This window comes from Dreissena polymorpha, chromosome 10 (assembly GCF_020536995.1).
Source record: "Dreissena polymorpha isolate Duluth1 chromosome 10, UMN_Dpol_1.0, whole genome shotgun sequence".
Lineage (NCBI taxonomy): Eukaryota > Metazoa > Mollusca > Bivalvia > Myida > Dreissenidae > Dreissena > Dreissena polymorpha.
Window position 1 is genome coordinate 89,227,727 of NC_068364.1, and position 13,903 is coordinate 89,241,629.

Here is a 13,903-nt window from a genome sequence, read left to right on the forward strand (position 1 = left end):
ATATCCTTTTCCTTTAAGAGATTTTTTTCTTTTTCTTTTGTTGTACTCTTTCATAAAGTTTCGAACAACAAGAACACAGTTGTTTAATTCGTCCGATTACTGATTAATGGCCTATGTATTGCAGTCATAATCAATACACTCAACAGTGCGTATAATCTTTTCTTAAACAATCGCCTTTCAAAATCTATTGACTGTGAAACGTTACAAACACTTTTAGTTTTACGGTAAGAGAATACTTTGTCCGCATATTTCATGGTAGAGACATAAATTCCTGTCTTAAAATAATGTTGTTCTTAACATTTAGTCAATATGACAAAAATACATTTAAGTTATTGTACATTGTCGATATATGGCGGTTCTATATCACGTTATGTACTCAGTAACCTGTGATTGTATGTATAACGAGGTTGTTAGTTTTCTCCCTTTGGAATAAAATGTTGACCTTGCTTGAACATTCGTATTCGTTTTACTATGCAGCCAAGGCCATAATGTAATTATGATAAAATGGCATTGAGTTTAATAGTCAATAACTCTATGTAAAACAACGTTATCATTAACACGAAGTATTGCATCATTATCAGTACTCTGAGAAGTGCAGCATAATACGTAACATTGGGAAGCTCAACATCACCGATTATTTTAGTTTTAAACCTATGTATATTAGCTCGGTTGCATCGAAAACCTTAGGCTTATTTGAAACACTATTGATTCCATTTCCTGGGCCTAGAACCAGTACTTGGTGTCTATTGGGGGATATCTTAAGAACGCTCCCACAGTTGGGATCGAACCCATGACCACCTGGTCGCGAGGCGGACACCATATCAACGACGCCACGGCGGACATCACTGATTTATCAAACAAGCCCAACAGTATCAGGAAATATACTTTCCGCAGCATAAGCAGTAGTTCAAAGTAGTGAAACATAGTCAGTAAATCTAAGTAGCGTAAACTAATCAGTAACTTAAAGAAGTGCACCATAATCAGTATTTCAAAGAAGCGCAACGTAATCAGTTACTCCAAAAAGCGTAAAACGATCAGTAACTTAAAGTAGCGCTTTATTAACCATAGCCGGAGAGAACTATTTGTAACTCGAAGACGTGATGCATTATCCGCAACTTTCAGTAATGCTACATTATTAATAACTGTTAGAAGAGCTTGTTAATAATAGTAGAAATGACTATAACTTTAACCTGCAGTAGAGTTACATTTTCGGTACCCTTATGAAGCGTAGCGTATTTAATAACTTTAAGTAGCACGTTACTATGAGTAACTCTAAATTGCGCTACATTATCAGTAACAATAAGTAGCGCTACATTTTAAGTTACTCAAAGTGCAGCCCCATTATCAGTTCGCCTAAGCAGAGCAATTTTATACTTTATTTTATACGTTATTATAAATAGATCTACAGTATCAGTTAAATAGAGCTACATTATTAGTAACCCTTAATAACGCTTAAGCATCTATAACTATTAGAAGCCTTAAATCAGTTACTATAGGTAGCGCTATCTTATCAGTAACCTTTAGTAACGCAACATTTACAGTAACACTAAGCAGAGGTACATTATAAGTATGTCTTTATATAACGAAACATTATCGGTGGTATAATGTAATATATAACCGAATTTTGACTACAAAAACAACGATTGTTTTATTTTGTTGTTAGACTATTTTTTTTTTATACAAACGTTTCCATAAATTGGATTTTACTTGAAATACTAATTGAAACTTAATCGGCAAACGTTAGATTGCTATAACATACTAGTAGTTCTTAATTGTAGAGTTACTGTCACTGGGCTCTGTCATTTGCAAATACAATCTACTCTTTAAACTTTATCCTTGACGACGAGTGTCCATTAAAATAACCTTCGTCCATTATTCGAATACAATACCAGTGTGTTAATCGTGTGCTTAAGGCACAACGACAATACAATTGCACAGCGTTACACAATACTCCATATCTTTTCATAAGATTTAATCCAACATTTAATCTTAAAGAAGAACTACATCGTAGAAATAACACACTTTGTAAACAAGAATAGGCCAAGTGTTAATAGTACTAGTTTTAGAGGGTATCTTGCAGTGGATGTAGTTGTTCATGAAGCACAGTATTAAAAGAAAAAGTACTCGAAGCAGCTTCAGCAGCAGTAGTTGTAGGAGGAGGAGCAGCAACATAACCTGATGTAGTTCTGAAGTAGGTTACCGATTTCCGAGGGTAGAGAGGGGTGATTAAACCAAGGCTGTATATTGTGATGCACATTATTAACGCTATCGACGGCTGTTACCAGCTGTCAGAAAGGCCAAACATTTTAAAAATCGATTGTCATGGTGTTCTTCAATATTGTATCGTACTTATTTTCGGATAGATATGAATAGTGTAGAATATTTGTTAATTAACAAGCCACTTGAAATCGTTAACGTTTATAGCAAAAACAAAGATGGAAATAAAAAAGAAAACACACAATCAAACTTGATGATTTCGGTTTATGATCGGATTGTTAATTCACTCGTTATCCAATTTTTTTTTCTTATTGAAGTGTTATAAATAATCAACAAATAAATAGCTAAAATACCCTTGAACAATAATATACGCTGTTTTGAATTCAACCTACTGAGGATTTTTACCAGAATGTCACTTTGTACGACAGACGCGTTTGATACACTCGTTAACGTTGGTTTTCCCACAACCTTTGTGAACGGATACTTCGGTAAATTCGTGCTATATTGACAAACAGTTCATATATCGCACATGAATAATTGTATATAAAGTCGGAAAATTTAAATAAAATATATAACTTGTTCATTTTTCTGGCAAAACATGTCAATTATTCATTAAACACACTTACTCTTTTAACAACCTATTGAGCACTAAGTTTATTTAGTTGCGCACAATAAAAAGTGCATACTAACAATATTTAGCATATACAACTACAAATCAAACCACTGATGTACTAAATTTGGTTGGAAAAATAACTACAAAAAAAATGACCGGTTGTATTAAGTTTGGCTGGATATACTAAAACAAAACACACAACTTTTGTACAACATTCGTTTGGCCTTTAGTTCATTAAGAACACTATTACATATCCATGGGACAGCTGCATTGACATTAATAATCCTAACTTATTTGGTTTTATCGCCCGGCGTGTGTAGTCCGGAGAAATAGACACCGACAACTGATCGTATTGGTGTGAGATATATGTACCACCGTGGTTTGTATCACCGTTGTTTGTGGAAATGTCTAGGTATCACCTCAGCACGGAAAAAGTTGTCAAGCTGAATGTTGGAGGGACCTTTTATAGCTCGACCAAGGAAACCTTGACCAAGGTTAGACATTTGTTTCTTGCGTTTTAAGTGACACGCGCCCAATATCAAAGGTCTAAATTTGGTATAATTTTTTATAGTTTACTTTTGAAATGCGATGTGGTGTTAAAGGAAAACCTGGGGAAAGTATTACGAGAAATTAACATACACATTTAGTTTAACTCATTACAAAGTCGCCTTCGCTTTGTTTTAATTACAACCGTGAATGTATGAAATCCAAAATTTATGTTTGAAAATAAACGCTTGGGAACATATACGGGCATATACACAATAATAGTCTTAATCACCTCCTATCAGGTTCACGGAAGCTACATCTGGCGGATATTCACAGGCGATGCCCCCTGTCCGAGGGATGAACGAGGAAGTTACTTTATTGACCGCGATGGGCCCATATTCAGGTCTGGTGGCTTAGGAGAGTTGGATGATCGGGTGGGATGATCAGAGGATTCATATAATTTATAACTATGGGTGGTGGAGCAATTCTCACCGTAAATACATGATAGTCAATACTGTAAATGCACGTTTTGGCAGCATTAAGGACATGTTAATTTTGTTAAATAATTTATTATTATTGTTTGCCAAAATGCACGACATGTTTAATTTGACATAACTGTTATACAAATTACACTTAATATGAAAACATGATTGATCGAAACACGGATTTTCATTGTTGAACACATAATTGTATACTACGAGTGTGATCTTTGCTTGATTTCTTTTCTTTTCACAAATGACCATACAAAAACTCGTTTACTTCCTACAAAAAATATAAATGCCGTCCTGCTCTTTGTTATCTGATTTTCCGTTCCCGCTACATATAACCTCCCACCCCCAAAACACACACCCACGCACTCACCTCGTTAATGTTATATAAAAAAAAACGCATGTAATTTCAGGCACATTCTGAACTACCTGCGCAGCGACCGACTCTCGGTGCCATACGGTTTCCGGGAATTCGACCTTCTCAAGGTCGAGGCCGACTATTACGGACTTCCGGCGCTCGTGCAAGAAATCGAGGTCATACTTGTGTCATTTAAGCGGAAACGTCGACGCCGACCGAACCCGAACCGAAAGAAAACCAGTCAGAGCGTAAACGAGTTACATCGCGTACACGAGCGCGACGGCGACTTGTATATTTCTGACGAAGATTCGGATTGGTTTTACGATTAAAGAGGTCTCCCTTTTGGGGGAACGTGTTTATGTGTGAACAAAATCCTATTGATAATACCAACATAATGGTCACTCGATACAAAGTAACCACACTATTGAAGCGCTTTTTAGCTGAAGGAAGTTGTGTTTATGTGCGAAGACCGCTCAGTCAAATGTAATGATTACTCGAAACCAAGTAACTACCACACAGGCGATAGTACTGCTGTATGTTTTTTCTCACTGATTCCTCGATGAAGAATTTTTCATGCTCTATTTGGAGTACTGGCGTAATCGGATTTCTGTTGATTTGAAACGTTGCTTGGTGAAGTCTTCCAGCATTGAAATTTAATTACTTCAATAATAGGTGCAATCTGGTGGATATATAAAAAGGGCAGATATTGTTATCTCGCCATGTGAATCAACAAAGGATTTTATAATATAGAGTTTTGATGTTCACGTGTGAACGTTTTGCAAACTGCTATTAGTATTCATGTTTGTTTTGTCTCAATCGGTCAGGGTAAACAACCGGAATAAAAAACTACAACAAAACAAAGAATCATACATATGTATGGAAGCAATATGTACATGGTCATCGTCAGCTTGCTTGCACTTTTCTTCGTGTAAAAGGAAGAGTGTGTAAAATTGTAAAAAGGGCAATCGATGTACATAACAAAGTAACGCCTTCGGTATTGCAACAGATTTTCTTGTTCGACGTACATTCATGTACATTGTGATCACTGATCAATGGAAAATGCAACCCATGCGTATGAGTGTTTGATCTGTAAGGATTATAGATACCTATAAGACTACAGCAGACGGCAGGCAATTTATGTACACGAAAGTGACTCACACAAATGCAACAGCTGGAAAATGTCCCTGTTGCGTTATGCAGACGCTTTAATTGGCTTGCAATTAATTAAACTTCTTGCACACATACATATGTGCCGTGCTCTGTGAAAAGGGGGTTTAATGCATGTGCGTACAGTGCCGTCCCAGATTAGCCTTTGCAGTCTGCACAGGCTAATCAGGGACGACACATTCCGCTTTTATGATATTTTTCGTTTTAAGAAAGTCTCTTCTTCGCGAAAATTAAGCGTAGGCGTAAAGTGTCGTCCCTGATTAGCCTGTGCGGACTGCAAAGGCTAATTTGGGACGCTACTGTACGCACATGCATTAAACCCCCTTTTCACAGAGCAGAGCTCATATCTTATTGCTCATGCATGATCAATAAAGAAAAAAACTCGTGTCAGGGTTTGCAATGCCTGTTTATTTCAGGTCACTACAAGGGTCGGTATTCACGAAGAAGTAGGGGAATCTTAACTATTAGTTGCAGTTTATAAAAACTTCACATCCAACTAACAAATAAGTTTTTCTCTGCTTACAAAAGGCGAAAAAAAGTAAAATTTACTTGCTTTTTTACGTTTTAATGTCAACATACGTCAATACACATACTAGCATAAACCATTCGGAATTTTATTAATTTAAGAGATTTTCATAAGTCGTGACTAATGAGCTCGTGAATACGGGGGCTGTTTTGTATTTAGTTTTATTGACTGACGGGTTGTTTTTATCGCGCACAATGTGATATATATTGGTAAGAATATGGTTGTTCTGGCAATTTTATTTCGAGTTTGAACAACGTTAAACTGGTGACATCCTGATTCAGCATCGACGTCACGATTTGGTATACGATTAAACAAACGTAAAATGTTTGTATGTTTTGTGCATTTATAAATCAATGTTATTGATTGATCAGTGTGCAAATTTGATAACTTATCTCTTTGTAATCATTGTACTTTTTTCACAATAATATGCAGGTATTCAAGTTCATTGGTGATGTATTTTTCTTCGATATACTTATACTCTGTCATATTTTGAATGTAATAAACATTACTTGTTGAAACCCCTCGGGTTCCTTCTCTTTTCGAATTTAGCTATTTATATCAATTTTTGGAAACAGCTTCTCTCTAAATCATTACTGAACCCGACTTTGATGTATTTAGAATCGTATGACATAATTGTTTATTTCGTACAATAATTGTGAAGCATTACCATCTTAAGTAACTTGATTTTTGTACAAACTAGTTATAAATATAAGGGCCGTGCACTGGGAACAAGGATTAAATGCATGTGCGTAAAGTGTTGTCCCAGATTAGCCTGTGCAGTTCGCACAGGCTAATCAGGGACGACATTTTCAGCTTCTATGATTGTTTGTTTAAAGAAAGTAACTTCTAAGCGAAAATCCAGAGCATGTGTCGTGCCTGATTTACCTGTGTAGACTGCCCAGGCTGATCTGGGATGACACTTAACGTACATGCATTAAACCCCCTTTTCACATAGCACGGCCCATGTTCACAGAGCGAGGCTTATATACCTTTTTAAACTACTTAAGTCAGTCGTTACTCCTGATACTCATACGACAATGCCTAATCAACCAATCCGAAGGTCCGGTTTTTACACGTATCGTTCTTATAGTTATGCAAAAGGTATTGAAGTACGGTCCATCTTAACACATATGAAGTCTTTTATAACTTACTTCAGATTAGGTTATATATATGTTTTAAAGGCTCTATAAAGGTCACAAATCCAATTATTATGCATATCAATTGGTCTAATTTTTACCGGATTTCAGTTACTCTTGCATAAAAACTTCTAATAACAAAGCTTAGGTACAACGTTGCCAAGAATTATGGAAGATAAGCCCGTTTCATAATTGGGAGAAATGTTTACATTTTTGCAACTAACGTGATGTGTAGCCTCAGAGCGTTGACATATGCTAAAAATAGCCGAAAGAAAATTCAATTTTAATTCTTTTTTAACAACTTTTTACCAGCAGAAAGTAACTTATTAGATCACTACAAACGTTTTAACCATTTAGAAGAGACCTACTTTGTGAGTGATACCGGAAAACTTTAAAATTCATCGTTATATTTTTGGTGACCTGAGTCACTTTCACTTTCTCTTTCGCGAGTAAACAGTGATGTAAATAAACTGATTGTTTGTAAACACAATTGACTTGGAGGACACTTTATTTTGAGTTGTATTACTCATATTTTTTTATTATTATGTCCAATAGCATATATATATTGTTTTTTGATAACCTTTATAAATGAAATATGAATAAAATATTTAAAAATCTGTAAATAATTGCATATCTTCACCTTTATTGAGGCTTTAAGTAAGATATGCACATTCGCATGAGACCAAATTGAATATATTTGAAACACAATATGAATACATGTATTTGTATCTTTATCATACAGAATGAACATGTGATATGTCATGGTCGTCGATCATAAAAACGCACCAAATAATGACGTTTACAGAGATCTTTCAAATAGTTATTAATAGATCTTCGCAGTAAATATAATTTACTGAACAGTTCATGTACAAAAACGTATGAACACTTAAAACTATGATAAATATTGGAACTGTCATGGAAATCTCTTTTTAGTCCAGTCCATGAAGTCTTGCACTAGCTTATTTCAGGTTCTTGTGCCCCCGGGCCCTGCTCGCTATCACGTATACTACCACGGTGAGTACAATACACGACCCGAGAGCAATCCTCATCATCATCATCATCATCATCATCATCATCATCATCATCATCATCATCATCATCATCATCATCATATACTTAATTATCTTCATAATCATCATTATCACTGTCGTAATCACGACCACAATCATCATCTGATTTTGCTTCTGCTTCGTCATTATCATAGTCATCACCACCACCACAATCACTATTTATACCACAAACACAACCACTACCATCATATCCATCATAATCATCATCATATGTTATACAATCTTCAGCAAGTACGCAAGCTCCATCATAGGCATTCAAACTTTAACTCACATGAGCCAACAACTCACTTTCTGAGGAAATGTCCGTGTGACTGTCTTATCCAAATGCTCTGTAACTCAAATTCATCATCGTCATGGTTACGCCCATCGACAACGGGATGTCTCATGTGCGGTCGCAGCGGTAGGAACCGTTGAATTGCGCAGCATTCGTTCCGTTCGGGAAAGTTAACGTCAAATTGTGCTTTCCTAAATTGGTAGCGTTCGGGAAATAGGATTTGTCAATAATATAATTCAAAATTACAAGCTGCCATTCGTATGAATTATTTAATGTAGATGAGTTAGCGAAGATGAATGTCAAGTTCCAGTTGTCTAGAAAGTTTATGTTCAGTTGGTTCGTGCCGTCGGGTTTGGAACACATTCCACTATAGGTTGTGCCGTTCTGTGGAATTGTTATGTTGACTGTTTCATTCTGAAAGAAAGATATTGTCATTAAAATAATTACTAGTATTTGATGTTACACATAGTAGTAGAAATTGTTTTGTATTGAAGGGTTGATCCGCCAGTACATGCATGCTGCTATTATAAAATGGCAATTGCATATTGCTTAATGACGATTACCGGGGTATACATTGCTTATGGACAACTCTATGTTGTCACATTACAACTTGCATTTGAACTGTGTTCAGTTATAACTTCATATTTTTCTTGCTTTTAATGTAGAAACAAGTATAAGTAGTAATTGGGGTTTAACGTATACGTATACGTGCTGTTTTGATCATCAAAGAGGCCTTACACCACGAGCTCTAGATGAGACTCTAGATGAGATGGATATGAAACGGGACCTTATCGGCAAATATCTTGGCGTAACTTATTCACGTGACAGGTAGCTATCGATTAGCGTACATCGAAGCGCCGATGTTATACATTTAAATGTACCCACTAACGTCTTTTTTAAAATTATACTTTCATTTCTCGGCCGATTTTGACAAATTATATATCATTAGAAAGCCTACGTCTCGTACTTTTCAGATATATAAATATAATGTTTTTCTTCTGATTTGGGCAGCCCGGCGAGTTATAACTTTAACTTTTGCAAATATCACACCGTTTTAGAATCTAGATTTACGGTTGACATGTTCGTATTTTATACCGATTTGTAGCGTTTATATTTGGAGTTCAGTTTTAAAAATACTATCTTGCTTAGGAGAATATTATTCTGTATATGATAGAAAAAAATGGTTTTAAAAATGAAAGTAAGTAAGGAATGAATTTGTACGAAAGTATCGCGCGGTCCTAACGCAGAGAACTGATGCTACGGTCTTGGCGATTATGCTTTTGTTTAGATACCGGCCATTTAATTTCCATTGCCATGATTATTATATGTTTTATGAAATAAATTGAAATATTTTGTTCACGAAACATATCAATAAAGCTAATTATTAATGAAGCTTAAAAAATTAACGATTTCAGCTCTTGTTTATAACACAGAAAGGGTGTTAATTTTATGACGAGACAGCGTATATAGTGGACCCTCTTGATATTTTTCGGCCGGGGTTTTTCAAGAATCTTTAAATAATTTCAATTAATTGATAATTAAAGGTATATAACCTTTCATATAATTAAACATAATTACCTTTCTGATAATAAACAACAAACGATGAATGTTTTGACACCCATTTTATTTGAAGTGTGCAAAGCCGAAACATATCAAGAGGGTCCACCTGTTTTATTACATGGAAGTGAAATTAGGGTTTTTAAAGAAATTCAATGTATCGAATCGGTCCACCGACATGCCTGCAAAAGGTACCTTTGTGTTGGTGAAAAAAACATCCAATTTCACGAGCCTCGGAGATTGTGGTGTCGACCCTATTGTAATAACTTCACAAATTCTATGCCTAAAATACTGGCTGAAAATAATAAGCATGCCCGACACCAGAAACGTCAAAAAATGCTATAATTTCCAATTGAACACAAACTTAAATCTCTATTTTAATTGGGCTAATACAATTAAGAACTTTCTTAGCACAAATGGATTTCATCACATTTGGATGAACCAGCATATCCCAAACCCACAAAAATTTATAAATGAATTTAGAGAAAGGGCTAAGTCCCAATACTAACAGTGGTGGAGTTTAGTTAATACATCTCCCGAATCATACTTAGACATCATATGTGCGCGCAAATTAAGGCGCAGTTTTGCCCAACTTCGTTCCGGAACCCTTCCGATAGAAATCGAAACAGGCAGATATCGCGGTTTAACAAGAGAACAGCGACTTCGTTCAATTTGCAATACTGGTGAAATAGAAAACGAATTACATTTCCTATTCAAGTGCCCTGTATTGCAGGATATGCGAAAAACATATAAACACCGTAAATTGTTCATAAACCCAAATATACATAAATTGTTTATAATGCTGTCAAGCAAAATGAACAGACAATTAAACAAACTGCTTATAACATTGTTAAAGCACTTGAAACGCGAAAATTTTCTTGATCTTTAATATAACCTAATTTAGAGGTTTGCCACAGGACTAAGCTATATTTTCAAATAAATGTAAAAGTGTTCTTAAGCTTAAAATGTAGTCTCTTACCGAGAAAGTCCTATATTTCGTTTCGATAGGCTTACTACTCGGTATACAATTTCTGTCAATTTACTGTAGACCTACCTATACAACCTAATTTCAGCTATTACTACTTGTCAGTATCCTATACTCTGGCGTCTAGATCTTTATAGGTTATATGCAGGGTTTATACAGTTATATATCGTATATATACTCAATAACATTTGTATATGTGTATGTATGCATATAAATGAATATAATTACATACATGTGTGAATGTGTGTGCGTGCGGGCATGCGCGTGTTTCGGATGAAATATTTGAATCTTTTTTGCTCTACTACATGTAATTACTGTATAATGTTTTAGCATGCTGTTGTTAAGCATTGTTAACCACTCGACTATATGTTTAAATACTATGCCAACCATTTGTGCACACACCATTGTCTTGCATGAATTGTAATATATATGTATATGTGTCAGGGGCCGGAGTCCTATATCACAAATAAACAGATTCAGAAAATACGCTGTCTCATATTAAATTAACATCCTTAACATGTTATAACAAGAGCTGAAATCGTTAATTTATTAAACTTCATTAATAGTAAGATTTATTTATATGTTTCGTGAACAATATATTCGATAAAAAATATATTAATCGTGGCAACGGAAATGTAATGGTCGGTAACTAAACAAAAGCATAATCGTCAAGACCGTAGCATCAGTTCGGAGCATTATGACCGCGCGCTACTTTCGTACAAATTCATTCCTTATTTACTTTTATTTTTAAACCCTTTTTTTATATCGTATACAGAATTTTATTCTCCTAAGCAAGATGTAGTTTTAAAAACTGAACTTCAAATATAAACGCTACAAATCTGTATAAAGTACGACCATGTTTTCCGTAAATATACTGAGTAGATTCTGAAACGGTATGATATTTGCTAAAGTTAAAGTTATAACTCGCCGAGCTGCCAAAATTAGAAGAAAAACATAATATATATATTTATATATCTGAAAACTACGAAACGTAGGCTTTCTAATGATATATAATTTGTCAAAATTGGCCGAGAAATAAAATTAGAAAAAAAGACGTTAGTGGGTACATTAAAATGTATAACCTCGGCGCTTCGATGAACGTTAATAGATATAGCTACTGGTCACGTGACAGAGTTACGACAATGTTAAACGCGCGGGTGTAAAACATAAAATGCTTATTTTTCGTGTTTAACTCGCTATAAATCCATTAATAAAAACGGAAATATACTAAACGTTATATTTTTTGGAAAGAGGAATTAATAGGCAACAAGCTAACGCATAAACCAATAAAATCGGATGATAAGTTTTTGCATACAATTGAATTTACTACAGTAAGGGTAAAACAGTCGTTTCAACTCCTGTCAATGTACGCTCCGTGCTAACACTAAATGCAAATTGCTAAAGAAACGGTTTGTTCCCATGCGGTTTATCTTATTAACAGACCAATAAAAATTATTTTACATTAAAATTGTTAAAACAACAAACGACTCTTCAAAATCCTTTAGCACGTATATTGATATCCCTACAATGTATGCAATTCGTGCTTATTTTTTTTTTTTGAAAATAGAGAGACGACTTGTAATTTATATAACTGATATTTCCGTATATATACTGTATGGTGTCACTTTGTCTATGTGTATTTTAATTTACGACATTTCATCAACGCACTGTGCCTACCTTAGTATCTGTGACATACGGAATGGCGAGGCGTATACCCGCCGTCATGACAACACACGTCACGTTGCCATCGGTTACCGTGTAGTTGTTTGTGGGCGGTGCCCGTGGGACTACATTGTCACCTATTGGTACATGAAAGTGCATTTTTACATTATTTTTAAATGATATTTCTTATGATTAATTAGGTCTTATGAATTGTTTGATGTGTTTCCAATAATTATACTTAAGGCAATCTATGTATTTAGGCAAAATTATCACCGCAAGTATGTACATGCATTCTAACAAAGGTTTTATAATGTTAGCGAGCAGACGCGTCTGCTGTCGGTCAAACAATGACTACATCGTTGCAATAAAACGTATACACCATTGTTCCATTTCGTTTGTAACTTCAAACCTCGTCTCATTATAGCGAAAACAACAGCACTATATTGCGAAAAATATACTAATACTTTTAAACTTACAATTTAAGGCTGAAAGTTCACAGAGAACTATGGTTAAAGTCCACCAAACGGATTTCCGTAGGTCCATTGTTGTAACTAAAAATGCAGATTAATAGAAATCCCACATGTAAATTTAAAAAAAAGATGTTTTTCACAAGTCGCCTTCAGCTCATGTTGAATATTTGACGGCAGCGTTACACAGGCAATCGAACAGTAACATACGCGTACAACGGCAAGTCACACATATAGTCCACTAATCACATATGACAACATATCGTGTACATGGGCCCAATCTGTGATTGCTAGATACCTTTACATGTACATCTGTGCTACACATGTATAATGTCCATTTAAACCAATTTAATTTAAATTGTTTTATCGCAGTTTGAGCTATCAGACCTCGCGTGTTTGACTTCCCTATCTCTCATAAGGCCGTTACAAAGCGCTTATTTTGATTTAAAACGTTATCTCCCCCTCTAACCTTGATAAATTTTACGTTCTAGGTCATCGGAGCTTAAATTTACTTGTTCACAGAATTTTGCATTCAAAAAAACATTGCATTTTCACATTGCAAACTTATATTTGATAGTTTATATGGTTTATGCTGAAATGATGCATCAATGCTGGTGGATTTCTTCAATATTTTAACAAATAAATAGCTTAAGAGATAATATATCATTTGATAGACTTTATATTTCCTAGACCCTAGTATACTCATTGTGGCAAAAAGGTATTGAATCTTGAAACTGACATCTCAATCCGTAAATTACTACTAGCAAGGAGTAAAAAACATCCAGTAGAAATATAAAAATATATACAAACACTCATAATCATCGTAAGTTGTTGTACATTTGTATAATAAAATAATTGATAACACTCAAATTAAACACACTGGAGCAACATATTCAT

General features: G+C 34.9%; 4 protein-coding genes across 6 annotated transcripts in view; 1 reads left to right on the forward strand and 3 right to left on the reverse strand.

The window, feature by feature from the left end:
- LOC127849318 (kyphoscoliosis peptidase-like) overlaps positions 1–13,903 on the reverse strand; it is a 174,139-nt gene that overhangs the window by 5,530 nt on the left and 154,706 nt on the right. The window lies entirely within an intron of this gene.
- LOC127847771 (BTB/POZ domain-containing protein KCTD6-like) lies at positions 3,140–4,783 on the forward strand. Its single transcript, XM_052379908.1, has 3 exons — positions 3,140–3,324; positions 3,619–3,719; positions 4,218–4,783. Exons 1-3 carry the CDS (start codon positions 3,235–3,237, stop codon positions 4,489–4,491), a joined length of 465 nt encoding a protein of 154 aa, XP_052235868.1. The 5' UTR covers positions 3,140–3,234; the 3' UTR covers positions 4,492–4,783.
- The window catches only part of LOC127847767 (uncharacterized), a 178,162-nt gene continuing 171,964 nt past the window's right edge, over positions 7,706–13,903 (reverse strand). Inside the window, exon 5 of one of the 2 annotated variants that reach the window (XM_052379902.1) lies at positions 7,706–7,996. The gene's annotated coding sequence lies outside the window, so the exon portion shown is untranslated. The remainder of the gene's footprint in view (positions 7,997–13,903) is intronic. The other variant, XM_052379903.1, reaches the window with a different exon arrangement.
- LOC127847768 (lysosome-associated membrane glycoprotein 2-like) overlaps positions 8,041–13,903 on the reverse strand; it is a 47,216-nt gene continuing 41,353 nt past the window's right edge. Inside the window, exons 1-3 of one of the 2 annotated variants that reach the window (XM_052379904.1) lie at positions 13,016–13,419; positions 12,555–12,676; positions 8,046–8,749 (exon numbers count right to left, since the gene is read on the reverse strand). In XM_052379904.1, coding sequence (XP_052235864.1) covers positions 8,444–8,749; positions 12,555–12,676; positions 13,016–13,082 — 495 coding nt within the window. In that variant the 5' untranslated portion in view covers positions 13,083–13,419 and the 3' untranslated portion in view covers positions 8,046–8,443. Of the gene's footprint in view, positions 8,750–12,554; positions 12,677–13,015; positions 13,420–13,903 lie in introns of those variants that run through there. The other variant, XM_052379905.1, reaches the window with a different exon arrangement.

What these genes read in the sequence shown, in the direction of transcription:
- LOC127847771 (XM_052379908.1), top strand. Translation starts at nt 3,235, where the DNA reads ATGTCTAGGTATCACCTCAGCACGGAAAAAGTTGTCAAGCTGAATGTT. An exon ending in CCAAGGAAACCTTGACCAAG is followed by an intron (nt 3,325 to 3,618) that starts GTTAGACATTTG and finishes ACCTCCTATCAG; the next exon opens with GTTCACGGAAGCTACATCTG. An exon ending in CGCGATGGGCCCATATTCAG is followed by an intron (nt 3,720 to 4,217) that starts GTCTGGTGGCTT and finishes ATGTAATTTCAG; the next exon opens with GCACATTCTGAACTACCTGC.